We start from the raw sequence: 14,934 nt of genomic DNA, 5'->3' as shown, positions 1-14,934 counted from the left end.
ATATTTCTGCAAAAAATCATTTACGAGTATTAATTCAGAGTGGGTTCTAGTTGAGATGTCAATTCAGTACAATTAATTAAACAGTAACCTCTCCGTCTGTTTAGAACTGTTTTGGATCTCAAGGATCATCTCTAGCCTGAGTCCCCTTGATGAGAATACTGATATATTTCTGCAAAAAATCATTTACGAGTATTAATTCAGAGTGGGTTCTAGTTGAGATCTCAATTCAGTACAATTAATTAAACAGTAACCTCTCCGTCTGTTTAGAACTGTTTTGGATCTCAAGGATCATCTCTAGCCTGAGTCCCCTTGATGAGAATACTGATATATTTCTGCAAAAAAATCATTTACGAGTATTAATTCAGAGTGGGTTCTAGTTGAGATGTCAATTCAGTACAATTAATTAAACAGTAACCTCTCCGTCTGTTTAGAACTGTTTTGGATCTCAAGGATCATCTCTAGCCTACTACATAACGGCCAACTTGTGTACACAGGCCAAACTCAAACAACCAACAATTGTACTGGCGCAATAATGCCAAAGTATCCGTGTGGCATTTGCAAAACTGGTGTTAAATATACCAGGCAATTCAATGCAATGGACCCTGTGAACAATGGCATCACTCTAAATGCTTGAACTGGAGTGACAAATATTTTTAAAAGCTTGACTAAACAAGAAATTCAGTTATGGAAAATGTGCCAATTGTTTAATAACAAATAGGTCCAAAAGTTCCCAAAACCTCAGAAATTTAACACTTGACTTCCCCATGTTGAAAATGAAACCCTAAACAGCTCCATTAAAACCTTGGAAAATGGCCTCATTGAAAACAACTTTCTACATAACTCAAACCAGTGAAGAAGATAAACTCACTATGGCTGCAACAATAGGTTCTGCTCTGCTAGATGAAAACACACTGTTAAAGGAACAACTATCAAGTTTAGAATGGCAAACTAGCAGACCTGCAATGCAAACTTATAAGTTATGAAGCAAAGCTGGAGGAAATATCTGAAGAGGAAGGAAAATATCTGTATAAAATTGAAACATTGACTCAAGAACTAGGTAACTCACAGGCTCAGGTTAAAAAAGAAAGAAACAATATAGTTAAAATCCAACAAATTTTTGAAGATCATGACATATCACAAGAACAGCTTATCGCAGCACATGTTAAAAAAATCAGTGACCTTGAAAAACAACTGTTACTTTCTGACAGAAATCTACCAAAACAAGTAGATAAAGCCCAACTGCAAAAAATTGACATTGAAACCCAGACAACAGGCTGTGAAATCACTTCAAACTACACCCCAAAACCTTACTACTATCCTAATGGAAATAGCCCAATTGAAGGCCAGACAGAACAACTTTGATACAGTTATAAGAAACTTCAGTTCTTGGCCCCAGAGTCACTGTTCAAAACATCCCACATCAGTCAGTCCTGTACGAGCAAGGTACTCAAACTGAAGCCACCCTGAACAGGTGGCCGTCCCAAATTCTCCCTCTGGAGTTACTTATACTCCTGAGACCATTAAGAAAGGACCACCCATTAGAAACATTGAAAAAAAGCTAAATGTGCACCGTCGTACCTAACCTAACCGGTACAGTGGCAATATCAGCCGACACAAGTACGAGCAGTTCCAGCCTGAGCGCAGCCACTGTGCGCAACAACCAACCGAGCAGCCGCTGCCTGCCGCCACCGCCTAAATATCCCTGCTGCCACACGCTGCCTGTCTGTGTCACTAACCGCTGTCAAGAGTGTGCCGAGGCTTACCTGCCCGCTGCGAGTGTCGCCCGTTGCGCCTTCAATTTTCCGCTGCTACACTGCTGCTCGCCTGCCTTGCAGTTTGCCCTTTTACTAATGCAGGCTGCATATTGCTGTTCCTGCCTGAGTTCATTCTGTTATTAAATATTCACGGGAAATTTCACACCATTTGCAAATATACTACTGACTGATTTTATTTACTTCAAGAAATTGATTTTTATTACCTAATTATATCATCTCAATAAATAAAATGACTCTTACAATTGAACAAACTAATAAAGGGAAACCCTGTGTGGTTATCGGCAAATATAAATACCGAGAAGCATATACAACAAAAAATGGTGATGTGACGTGGCGATGCCTTGCCCGTACTTGTAATGCTGCTGTGAAGACCAACGCCGGACGAGACGAAGTTCTGCACCACGATGACCGTCACAGTGGCCCGCACGCGACGGCCACCATCCGCACAGTCACTCTTACACCGTCTCCTTGTCGGACTTCTGTGAGAGATTCTGATTTGCCCCTCTCGCCTCTAATCTCCAGCTGATCATTAAGAAAGACACCAGAAATGCGTTCACGGAGAAAGATTCTTTGTTTTTGGAATCTAAGGACGACCTGGTACATAAACTGCAGGTCTTTGAGGTCTGCACAGTCTTCCCTTGTAGACGAGATTTCAGCGTCTGACTCTTGAGTTGGAGAGGGCTCAGGAGATGATCGCTGGTCTTACGGCATCACAATCCAGTGTGGGTCATGACGATGGTTGCCTGCATCCCCTGCCAGTAACTCTGAATTCTATTGCGACGCAGACCGAGTTACCTTTCCATCCGCAATCCAGCGTGGTTCATGATGATGGTTGCCAGCATCAGGCATCCCCTGCCAGTGACTCTGAATTCTACTGCGACGCAGACTGAGTTTCCTTTCCATCCGCAGTCCAGCGTGGTTCATGATGATGGTTGCCAGCATCAGCATCCCCTGCCAAGTTGACTCTGAATTCTACTGCGACGCAGCAGACTGAGTTACCTTTCCATCCGCAGTCCAGCGTGGTTCATGATGATGGTTGCCAGCATCAGCATCCCCTGCCAGTGACTCTGAAGTTCTACAGCGACGCAGACTGATTTACCTTTCCACCCACCGTCTGTGGCGCCTGTTGGGCTGCGGTGTCTCTGTCCCGCCGCCTTCCTCCGGCTCAACCTTGAACGGTGCCCAAAGCATGAGTTCGAGGAATAAAAACTTGCCAAAGACTGGGAACTCTAGAGTTAAAACGAAAAACCACTTGGCTGAGTGATGAGGAGGTTTGGGATGGGATGGTATCAGGGACCTGAATTCTGACGAGGGGTACTAGTGTTGTCACCGGCTCTGAGTGCCTTGAATATTAGGTTTTCTTTACTCTCAGTCTCAGCCCTCCTTTATTACAGGTTTTAATTTTAAACTCTTGCTAGCCCCCATAAGTTAACTCTACTTTGCCTCCTAAGCATGGTTCCACGCAAAATTTACAATCACACTGTAAACAGTGAGGGCACTCACTGGAGCCTGATTATTTTGAACAGGGTTGAGGGCAAGTATGTTCACTTAGATTCCCTGCGAGGAGTCAACAGTACTTGTGCTCTTGATTTTTGTAACAGCCTTTGACAAAGTCCTCAGTAACCAAAACATTTCGTTTGAAGAAAAAAATTGTAAGCGACAAAAAAGACAGTTTTAGTTGTGGTTTTGAGTTTGATAAAAAATGCCAAATCATATGTCTCTAAATACAATAAAACAATAGCTCTTAATGGAAACTCTAGTAAAGTAATACTAAAACAAAGCATCACCAACCAGTAATACCCCATGGGACAAAGCTGTTTTGTCTAATGAGCCCGGACTGACACCAAAGTGTAAAATTCATATTTATGGCGATAGTCACTCCAGGGATCTTAAGGAAACCATTACAGCCCCTTTTAAAAAATGCAGAGGTTTTCGAACATTGCTACCCAGGCGCCCCTATGGCATTTGTTCTTTCGAAGCTAAGCAGTTGTAGGAAAGCTCTTAATGAAAATGACATTGTTATAATTGTTGGAGGCACTAACAATACAAGCCTTGGTCACTGTTTAAAGGTTAAGGGAATGTTGTTACATATAATTAATACTTTTTCATGTAAAATAGTTCTTACGAAGTACCTCAACTGCTGAAACAGCATCCTGCAAAAAAGCCTTTGAGATAGAGTGTGTTAACAATATGTACATTTCTCTGTCAGTAAACAACTAAAACCCCTCTGGTTCTTTTAAATCACTTCCTGGCCAAGAGGCTCTTTGCAAAGAGTGGCCAAGCATCTAAGTAAAGCAGGCAAGAGTCTTTTTGGTGTTAAACTAATCTAAGTGGCTGAATGCATTGTTTCCTGGAGCAGCAGTTGAGGGGCCACCCCGGATCAAATTTTATACCATACCAAAAACAATTGTCAAACTGCCTCCAGTCCCAGTACCTTTTACCAGCTCTTCACCTGACACATCATATCCTCTGTCTGACCTGTCTTCTTCTGCATCAACTCCCTATAATACCACAATCACAACCATCTCTTGTTCTGACAAGGAGCAAATTGACCCCCATGGCTCTTCCGTCGGCCTCGCCATATGTTCTCGGATACTAGCAACTCTTTTTTATAGAGTCAGTCCAACAGACTCCGCCTATCAAGATTCTGCACCAAAACATTCAATCAATTTCCACAAAACTGGTCCTTTAGAAGCTCTGCTACACAGTAGGAATGTCGACATTGCTTATGTAACGAGCACTGGCTATCTAAAAACAACTTTGCTGCGCTGAGTGTTCAGGGCTATTGGGTGGCAGGTGGCTTCTGCAGGTCTGATAGGATCAGGGGCGGAGTATGTGCCTCTGGTCAGTGATTTCTTTTTCGTATACCGTTGTGGAAAAAGCAGGTTACCTCTCACCTGAACTCAGAACTTAATTTGAATCCGTCACCATTCACATTAGTTGAATTAAACACCACTATCATCACTATTTACAGATCCCCCCAGGGCGATTTTTCATTGTTTTTGAAATGTTTTGAGGAATCGCTTAGAATCCTACATAAACCTGATCTGAGGATATTTGTCTGTGGGGATTTCAATGTTCATTTTGATAGGCAATATGACAGGCAGTTTTTACTATTTTCCGACATTTTTTCAAAGTTTTTCAATTAGAGCTCAGATTTCATCAGTGACCCGCCCATCACCCAACAGGAGGTTCATGCATCGATAATATTTTAACTAATATCGAGCCCTGACCATGTGAGAGCTGAGGTGGTCCCTTCCTGTTTGTCCGACCATGAAGCACAGCTTGTTACAGCCGTAATTCAGTCAATTACATCTAAGGGGGTGTAACTCTGCCCCTTACCGAGTTTTCTCAGGACAGAAATATTAATGTTCTTTATGAACTTTTAGATTCAGTTTGATTGGGATAATATTTTCTTATACGAGGACATAAATGACCAATACTCGTTATTCCTTAGTCAAGTATCATCCTGCTTTAACCAGGCCTTTCCTTTAGTCACATCGAAGCGTAAAAAAACGTCAAAGGCCTGGTTGGTTGACAGGAGAAAGTTCTCTTGGCCAGAGAACATCTCAAGGACCTGTATATTTTGCAGCGTGACTATCCTTCTGAACAGCATAGGATATTGTATAAGGTCAATAAGAGAAACTACAAGTTACTAATTTCATCTCTGAAAACCTCTCAGATCGAAAGCCGTCTGAATAAGAGTAAGAATGTTGCCAAAACTGTATGGAAACATAGTGTCTGAAAACTCTGGAAAGCAAACAGATAGGAAAAGACATATTCAGGAGCTACAAGATAATGGAGCTGCAGCAGTCTCTGACCCACGTCATATCGCTGAAATGTTTAACAAATTTTTTTTATGAGTGCCCCACTGGCTAGAACCATAAACGGAACAAATAGTTGCACTAACAGCTCTTCTAAAATACAACTCCACTGTCCATCAAGTTTCTTCATATAGCCCCCAACAACGCTCCATGAAATGTTCAATACTATTTCATCTTTGAAAACCAGTTCAACACCTGACGTTTTTGGAATGAGTCCTTCAGTAATTAGACGGGTTGCTTCACCCCTTGAGCCCTCCTTTAACTCAATTGTTCAACAACTCAGTTCTTCAGGGGAAGTTTCCATCGGATATGAAGCTCTCTAAGGTCATTCCGGTTTTCAAGAAAGGCAGTAGGTCTTCGCCTCAACAGTATCGTCCCATATATCAATTTTACCAACCATCAGCAAAGTCTTTCGAGAACGTCTCATTCATGTTAGACTAACAGACTTTCTAATCAGAAATTCCATTCTGAGTGACACCCAATTTGGATTTGTTCCTTCTAAATCCACCACCGATGCTATTGCCCAATTTTCCAAATATGTATTTACTCATCTTAACAATCAGAATCACGTAAGCTGGTGTTTTTTGCGACCTCACGAGAGCGTTTGATACAGTTAACCATCTGAAACTCCTTAATAAGCTTGAACTCTACGGCATCAGAGGTTGTCCCCTGCTGTGGTTCAGGTCCTACCTTTCAAATCGTTACCAGAGTGTCCAGGTTACCAACTCCTTTGGTACGGCACAGTCAGATTTCGTTGAGGTCTCCATGGGTGTTCCTCAAGGTTCTATCTTGGGACCTCTTCTCTTTGCCTTATATGTAAACGACTTAAGCTCTTGTGTCCCTGAGGCTCGCGTCACTCAATATGCTGATGACACCACGGTCATTGTTCGGGCAGACTCTTCAATAGCGTTAAATCTTCAAATTAAACACTACAATCGAAAAAAAATGAACTCTTGGTTCATTCGCAACAATTTATTCCTCAATGTTGACAAAACATCCATTCTTCACTTTCGATCTCAGACAGTTTCTAAGGGTTTTATTGCTTTAGACGAGGCTGACATCATTGAGGTTGATTCAGTATGTTTCTTGGGCGTTCATCTGGATGCTGGTTTTTCTTGGCGTCAGCATGTGGAGGCCCTTTGCTCTAAGCTCAACTCGATATTGTTTTCCTTAAGATGTCTTTCAAATTTTCTGAAAGTAGTGCACTGAAAATGGTATATGATGGTTACTTTTCCTCTGTGATGTCATATGGCATAATGTCAAGGGGAACTGCTTCATCTTCTCTGTTACAAAGAGTATTCAAATTGCAAAAGAGGGCTATTCGTTTAGTGTTTGGGTTGAGGGGCCTGGAGAGCTGTAGGCAAGTGTTTCACCAAGAAACGTAATACTAACCCTCCCTCCATTTTTATCTATTCCGTATCAATTTACACTTTTAAACACATTACCGATTTTCCTACCCACAATCATATATATCCCACCAGAAATAAAAATAGTTTAACAGTACCCCACCATAGTAACAATATGTTCCGCAAATCAATAGAATATTTAGGACCTACAATTTATAACAGATTGCCAGATTATTTAAAAGCCAGCACTTCACTCTTGCATCTTTTAAAAAACAAACTAAAAGACTTTCTTGTGAAAAACTGTTTTTACTCACTCTCTGAATTTTTGTGCCCCACCCCAACCTTACAAGTAAAACTATCATTAGTACTGTTTTTCAATATATTTTTTAATTTGTAGTTTTACCAGATATAGCAATATTTTTAGTATTTAGTTATTTTATACATATTGACAATTCTCGATACATGTTAATGTTAATGAGAAATAAATGATTTTGATTTGATTTGATTTGATTTGAGAAACCTAATCTTGCTCAAAACCTCATGGCTCAAATAAGGGCAGGAAGAGTGCAACAGAAACTAAAACCAACCAGTTCAGCGTGTCTCTTCAGGTTAAGAAAAATAAAATATATAATGAAAAAATAAAAAGTTACCTCAAACAAGTTGTAAAAAACACGCTCCAAAATGACAAATTTAGTCAACGGCAAGCAATATGGAACCTTTAATATAAGTAGATGCCCTCCATTTGAGTGCAAAAATACTAGAAGATAATGAGGACCTATGAGGGTTTCCTGCAAAAGAGTACATACTGCACGTCCTGAAGACACTGCCTGTATCAGTCCTCCTCTACGGACCCTGCCGACCCAGGAACCAACCTTCCAATACAAAATTCCCCGGAAATTATACAGGATGGAAGAGCCCCTGACACAAAAACTCCCAGGGACCAAGCTCTGGCCCCAACTGCCCCTCCTGTTCATATGCAGGCAACTCGCAAACCAGATTTTTTAGAACTCCGTCAAAGAAAAGAATGAGAGAATGAGGCACCATCAGAAAACGAGAATATACATCAACTCCTCACTAAGGCCAATTCATCTATGACAGACTTTTTCAATTCTCCACCAGAACGTTAGGGGTCTGGCAAACAAAATTGACCGTGTTAACCACCTGATACAAACAACAAAGCCAGACATCATAATCCTAACAGAGCATGGTTTAAATAGAGATGAACTGAGCATGGACAAATCTGATTCATTACACTCTCCTGACCCACTTTAGCAGAGTAGACCATAAAATGGGTGGTGTTGCAATATACGCTAAAGTCTGCTTAGCTGAACATATTGCTCCCATTGATGTGCTAAATAAGTGCAAAGAACTAAACTTGGAAGCATCAATGATAAAACTAAACAAAGGAAACAGCAAAACTGTTCTTGCTTCGACTATACAGACAACCAAAGGCTAATTTAGATGAAGCCTTGGAAAGGCTTTCTACATATAATAGAAGAAACAGCAGCCTACAAGTATCCATTGATCATCATGGGTGACATTAATGTTGATATTCTAAAGACTGACACCAAAACACAGCTAAATTAAATGAAGCACTGGCCAATTTTGACATTGAGAGACTATCTATACCTCCTACCAGAGTAACAAACACCACTTCAACTTCAATTGACTGTGTCTGTGCAAATCACTACACAAAAGATTTGGATGTTGAGGTTAATACATACTGGCATATCTGACCATAAGGCCCAAATATGCAACCTCAAAATTTCACTGCCAAAACTCAACTCAACCAGGTCAGATCATCCGACACTTCCGTGAGGAGAATATTTATCACCTGAAGTACCTCCTAGCAGAAAATAGCTGGCTCAAAATTCACAATGCCATAAATGTTGACCAAGCCTATGAAAATTTCTCCAAATCACTGACTGCAACTATAGAGATGGCTTGCCCAAAAAAGAAACGAAGACCAAGAAAAGAAGAAAAACTTAGATATGTATGACAATAAAGACGCACTTTTACTGAAGCAAGCCTACCTGCAAGCTCTCTCTAAATTTGAACTGACAGGAGATATTGAAGACAAAGCAATCTGCACTGATGCAAAGAAAAGGTACGATCTAAACTAAAATCCCTGCGCAAACAAGCAACTGTAGAATACATAGAAAAATCTGTTAACAAACCAAAAGCTATGTGGGATACAATAAATAAGGAACGAAAGAAGCAAGGACAAAGGGAGCCACAGATACAGCTGAAAGTGGACGGAAAGTTACTGGACGAGCCACTTGAAGTGGCAGAACAACTAAAACAACTATTTCATAAAGCTGCTGATGAAGCACTAAAAAAGAGTGACGTGACAAGAACTGCCTAGAGCTAACCCTATCACATTCACATGTGACAAATATCTTTCAGAGCTGTCATTCACCAATCCTGAAGAAGTATCAAAAGTAATTCAAACATTTAAACCGAAGTGGTCTGCGGGACTGGATGAGGTTCCCTCACAACTTGTAAAAATCTGCTTCAAAGAACTAATAACTCCATTAACCAGCATAATTAATAGATCATTTCAAGAAGGGACAATTCCCAAGTGCTCTTAAATGTGCAAAAGTCTATCCTAAATACAAAAAAGGCTCTGCAACAAGATCTAACTAACTATCGACCCATATCTCTAGTTTCCACTTTCTCTAAGTAATTGAGAGGTGGTCCTAGCACGATTAATGGATCATCTCGAAGCTAACAGCCTGTTAACTGAGAAGCAGCATGGGTTTGTAAAGGGGAAATCGACCACAACAGCAATAATCAGCCTCATGAAGAGTGTAATTGATCAGCTTGAAGACAAGAAACCGGTTACAGGAATACTTCTTGACTTCAGTAAGGCTTTCGATTCCCTAGGGCATGATCTTATCCTCTTAAAACTTGAAGCTCTAGGCATACATGGGACAGCAAAATCTTGGTTCCAATCATACTTGAGTGGACGCTCTCAAGTAGTTGAAATAAAGTCTACATCCAACAACATGGTTACAATTTGTAAAATCCAGTCCCCAAAGAAATAACAAGAGGAGTTACCTCAGGGTTCTGTTTTGGGACCAGTCCTTTTTATTTTATTCATCAATGACATGCCACAAATCTTGGTAATCTGAGCACCTGTTTAATGTATGCTGATGATATTACTCTTGTAGTTAGCGGTGAATCAGCTGCTAGTTTAAAGGAAAACTCTTCCCAAAGTTTTGAATAAGGCCTATCAAATATTTGCAGGGGAAAACGACTTGGTTGCAAACACTACAAAAACCAAGCAGATAATTTTTGGAAGGAGAAGTGTCACACTAGGTATAGACAATGTAGTACAAGAAGAGAAAGTAAAACTGCTAGGAATGACGATTGATGCAAAGCTCACTTGGACCCCCCACATCGACAAACTTGTGCAAAATAGTTTTTCCTCTGGCCTATACGCTGTGCAAAGACTTAAACAAATAGCTGATATCAAAAAACTGCCAAAACAGCATATTTTGGACTAATTGAGTCACATATTAGATATGGTCTAATTATTTGGGTGGAACCTCAATCTGTATACCATGGAAACGAGTGTTGATCCTGCAGAAACGAGCTGTGAGGATACTTGCAGATCTGCAGCCACTACAGTCTTGCCGTTTACATCTTTTAAAGAGCTGGGAATAATGACAGTGGTCAACCTCTACATACGAGAAGTGATCATGTATGCCGAAAATCAAGATCCACCTCGTAACAGTAACGTCCACAGCTACCCAACCAGGAATGCTTCATACTTTGCAACACCACAACATCGGCTCACTCTATCCGAGAGACAACCACTCTACATTGGCTGCAGACTCCACAACCATCTTCCAGATCAACTGAGAAGAATAAGAGGACAGAACCTGAAGAGAGAGCTCAGCAAATGGTTGGCGGAACGGCCTTTCTACAGCATTAGCCGAGTTTTTCAATGACAATTGAAACAATTGTATTTTGTGAAATATTTTTCATTGACAAGTATAATTTAACCTCTGACAAGCAATTGTTAACAAACTTCTTGTTATTCTGTACTTTTTTGGAAAACAGTATTGACGCCTTTGTATTTCTCTACGATATAACAAATAAAGAGATTGATTGATTGATTGATTGATCTAGCCTGAGTCCCCTTGATGAGAATACTGATATATTTCTGCAAAAAATCATTTACGAGTATTAATTCAGAGTGGGTTCTAGTTGAGATGTCAATTCAGGTCATGCATCATATATTGATCTCAGTGATTGTGGAGAGGTGGGTCAAGTATATGATCAAGGATATCTGCGGTTTTGGCTCTTGAAGTTGAAGTTTTTCTAAATCTAGTAAATTGCACAATTTTTAACCCTTTAACTGGCAATCAACGGATCTTTCGTTGATTAAGCCGTGTATCAACTGGCATCAACAGAGATTCCGTTGATTCACAGCACACGCTTTTGTCACTCATTACATATTCGTGTGAGTATTGACTTGATTTATATACCACTGGAAATGGGAAAAAATGCTGAACATTATAATGCTTTTTTTATTTCACTATATCGACTGTGATGTCATAGATTTACGTAACAAAAGTAATGATGAGTAATTTGCTTTAATGTTTCGCAATCTTTACTTGGTCGAGTACTGAGATAGAGGTGTTATTTATTTTAACTTTCTTAGGAAATAATAGGTTGATCAGTGCATATTATTCATTGAAATAGTTTCAATTAATGTTGAGAATGTTTTGTAATGACTAGTGAAGTGTTATAACAATTATTTGTGCTATATTTTAAAGTTAGTTATAGGCTTGTTCTAGGCTATTGCTAGAAAGACCCTCTGTTAGTTTTATTAGAAATATAAAAAAAATAATATCTCAAAATTATTGTGACAAGTCTGATGGACTAAGAAAAATTAAGATTAGTTTTTATTTTTACCCAGCTGGAATTTTTAATTTAGGCTTCTAGTTCATTCTGAACAAAGTGACACCATATATAGGTAGAATTGCAGCAGAAAGAGGTTTTTTATGAAATAATAAAAATAGTATGCAAATCACCCAAAATAGTCTGCCAGTTAAGTTAAAACAATCTACCAGTTCAAGGGTTAAAACCGCATCCTGATATCAAATTCTGAAAACCAAAAAACCAAATAAATACTTTAACGTATCATGAAATTACAATCACTCACAATATCATCCGGTCTATTAGACCTTAGCGTTTTTCACTGTTTTTAAGTTATTATTTATTTTAGTTTTATTTTAAACACAAAACCTTGTTTAATTACCTATTTTTGATAGTAAAACTACAAGTAATATTTAAAATAAATATATTATTAAATGAATAACTCTGACAATTTTTGAAGGAAATTAATATTTTTGAGTACCGGCATAATATAAAAATGTATTAACAAAAATTAGAGACCTAACTATAAAATGCATCAATAAATTTTTACCGAAGCATTTAAAACTTGAAACAAAAATCATGAGTACATACAAAATAAGTATCCACAGTTTTTTAGATGTTTTGGACATATGCACGGCACAACTTTCTGCTGCACTCCAATTAGATCGGTCGTCTGTATTTAACACGGTTTCTTTTACTTTAGCAGTTGGACACTTGGAACATATAATCCATTTGTCTGATTTGTTACTAGGAGTACATCCAGTAGGATTTTCACCTTCCGTTTCTCTGACATACTTTGTGATAACACCTCTAATGTCTCATGGCAAGTTTTGTATTTCTAGGTGTCTTGTTGTATGGTTTTATAAGATGTTTTATAAAATGAAATCTCGTAATGAGTGTATTTTCACAAAAAGAAATGTGCACTATTAGTGCATTTACACAATTGATATCTGGCTTTTGATAAAAGTTAGCCAGAGGCCTTTGGAGAAACCAGTTGACAACTACAGAGAGTGGGGAAAGGGCACGGTACACCAGAAGTGCCAGAAAATAGAAATTCCTTTTCTCACAGACTTAAGGAGCAACAAAAGTTAGGGACTTAACACTTTATCGTATCCCCAATACGATAAAGTGTTAAGTCCCTAACTTTTGTTGCTCCTTAAGTTTTATGATTATAGTGTTCAGATTTTATACTATAAACAGTATATAGATTTACAAAATGTTTTCATCCGTTTTCACTGCATAATCTAATAAAAGATTTTCTAAGAATTAAAAGTGTTTACAATCACATATGAATGTATTGAACTATTGGAAACATTTAACATTGGATATTGGGGAGGACAGTAAGTGGCAACTAAAGATTTGTAAATCAAACTCCATATGTGAATGTTTCAGATGCAGCTGTTAGGCCAACCTCCTGCGGACTTAATCGCTGGAGACTTGCCGCTGGATGCCGCAGCTTTACCCAGTATGCCCACAGGAGTCGATCCCAGCCAGTGTTCTGTCATGTGATCCGAATACCTTACAGCTCAATAATAGTTCCGCTCAATGGCCATGAGGGCCAGTAGCATTTGTACATACAATTTGAATCCGAATAAGTTGCAATTGTGAAAGTTATCTTGGTAAACTTTCTCTATAGAGTAGTGTTGTAATAAATGCGTAAGTTATCATAACTTAAAAAATGTAATATTTATATAATAAAAAAGATTATTTATGACATTAAAATGGTTTGTTTTATTAATACCTAATCTTAAACTTTTGAGGTTTTAAATCCCAAATATTAAACCTCCCTATACTATTAGTTGTATAATGACTTTCATTACAACACTAGTACAGCATATAGTATGGAAACATCATATAGCCAAATCCAACTCCTGGCCAACAGTTTGTTTTGGTAGCAATCCTCCTGTAAGGAGTTGCTATGGGTACTCATAGACAATATGGCTCATTGAAAGGATTTTCTACAATTATGGAGGATGTGGATATAAAGTTTTTTTGTCCAATACACATGTGGTCGCAAATGTTCTAAAAGGGAACACTACGTGTTGCCTACAAGGAGGCATCTCACAAATTCTCAATTTTCTTGGAAACGAAACATTTGTAACTCCATGTGTATTGGACAAAAAATATTTGTATTCACATTCTCTATCGAGCCTGAAACATTCGACTTTTATTGGAATCACCCTGTATATTTGTTTCTATCGTGACTTCCAGTAATTCCAACGTCCAGTGCCAGTCAATAAGCAAGCAATTAAATAAATACCTTTCCCTCTGAGAAAAGCACATCCCACCTTATTCCATTGATGGGATTGGTTATCAAAGGTTTCCTTTTCTTTTTGAAAGAGTTGTGTAGTTCAGAAAAGAAAACTTGTGTAGTAATAGGTTACTTTTGATGTTGATGTAGATGCCCTGCGTTGGTTCCACCATGTAGAGTTGTTAATATAAATTATATTCCACATTGTACACGATTTGTAGAAGTATGGTGTTTAGTTAAGTTCCACATTTTTGAGTAAATTTTTATAGTTAAATTATAGTTTGTTGTAGAATAATGTTACAAATTTTAAATTAAATTATTTGTTTTTACTCTCAATATCTAGACTATAATATATATACTATACCTTTGAAATATGGGTTTCCACTGAGATTTTGTTATTATAAGTATGCTACAAATTTAAAAATATGTAAAAGTCAAATACACACCATTCTTTCATGTCATTAACATTGTATTTTAATTATAAAACCAATAAAAGTTTGTGACAATGTACAGTTTTATCTATAAATGTTCAATGAAATATAATAGTTTGCACCTAGATTTTTGTAAAAATATTCTTTCCACTTGAGAAGAAAAATATTTTTATTTTTGTTATTAATAATTTTTTTATGTGTTTGATAAAAATAGATGATATGTGTACTGTTACAAGATTTATTGATGTAAAATTAAACAATTGGTAATTTTTTACTATAAAACAGGGGGTTTATAGACAAACATGTTCAATATTGCACAGCAGCCTAAATAGTATTAGGCCCTGGGTAACAATCACCAGTATTCCTCAGACACAGAGAATAATTTTGGTCTGGTATCCAAAGGGTTAAAACTAACAT

The 14,934-nt window shown here is 38.2% G+C and overlaps 1 protein-coding gene across 3 annotated transcripts in view; it reads left to right on the top strand.

Moving 5' to 3' along the window:
* Positions 1-13,557, top strand: part of LOC124366125 (peroxisomal biogenesis factor 19) — an 84,763-nt gene extending 71,206 nt beyond the window's left edge. For all 3 annotated transcript variants that reach the window (XM_046822407.1, XM_046822405.1, XM_046822404.1), the window contains exon 7: positions 13,228-13,557. In XM_046822407.1, the coding sequence (XP_046678363.1) occupies positions 13,228-13,344 (117 nt within the window). In that variant the 3' untranslated portion in view covers positions 13,345-13,557. The remainder of the gene's footprint in view (positions 1-13,227) is intronic.
* Positions 13,558-14,934: the final 1,377 nt, after the last annotated feature.

Source organism: Homalodisca vitripennis, chromosome 7 (genome assembly GCF_021130785.1).
Source record: "Homalodisca vitripennis isolate AUS2020 chromosome 7, UT_GWSS_2.1, whole genome shotgun sequence".
Classification (NCBI taxonomy): Eukaryota; Metazoa; Arthropoda; class Insecta; order Hemiptera; family Cicadellidae; genus Homalodisca; species Homalodisca vitripennis.
Note: the sequence above shows the minus strand (reverse complement) of the source record. Positions and strands in the feature narration are given on the sequence as shown.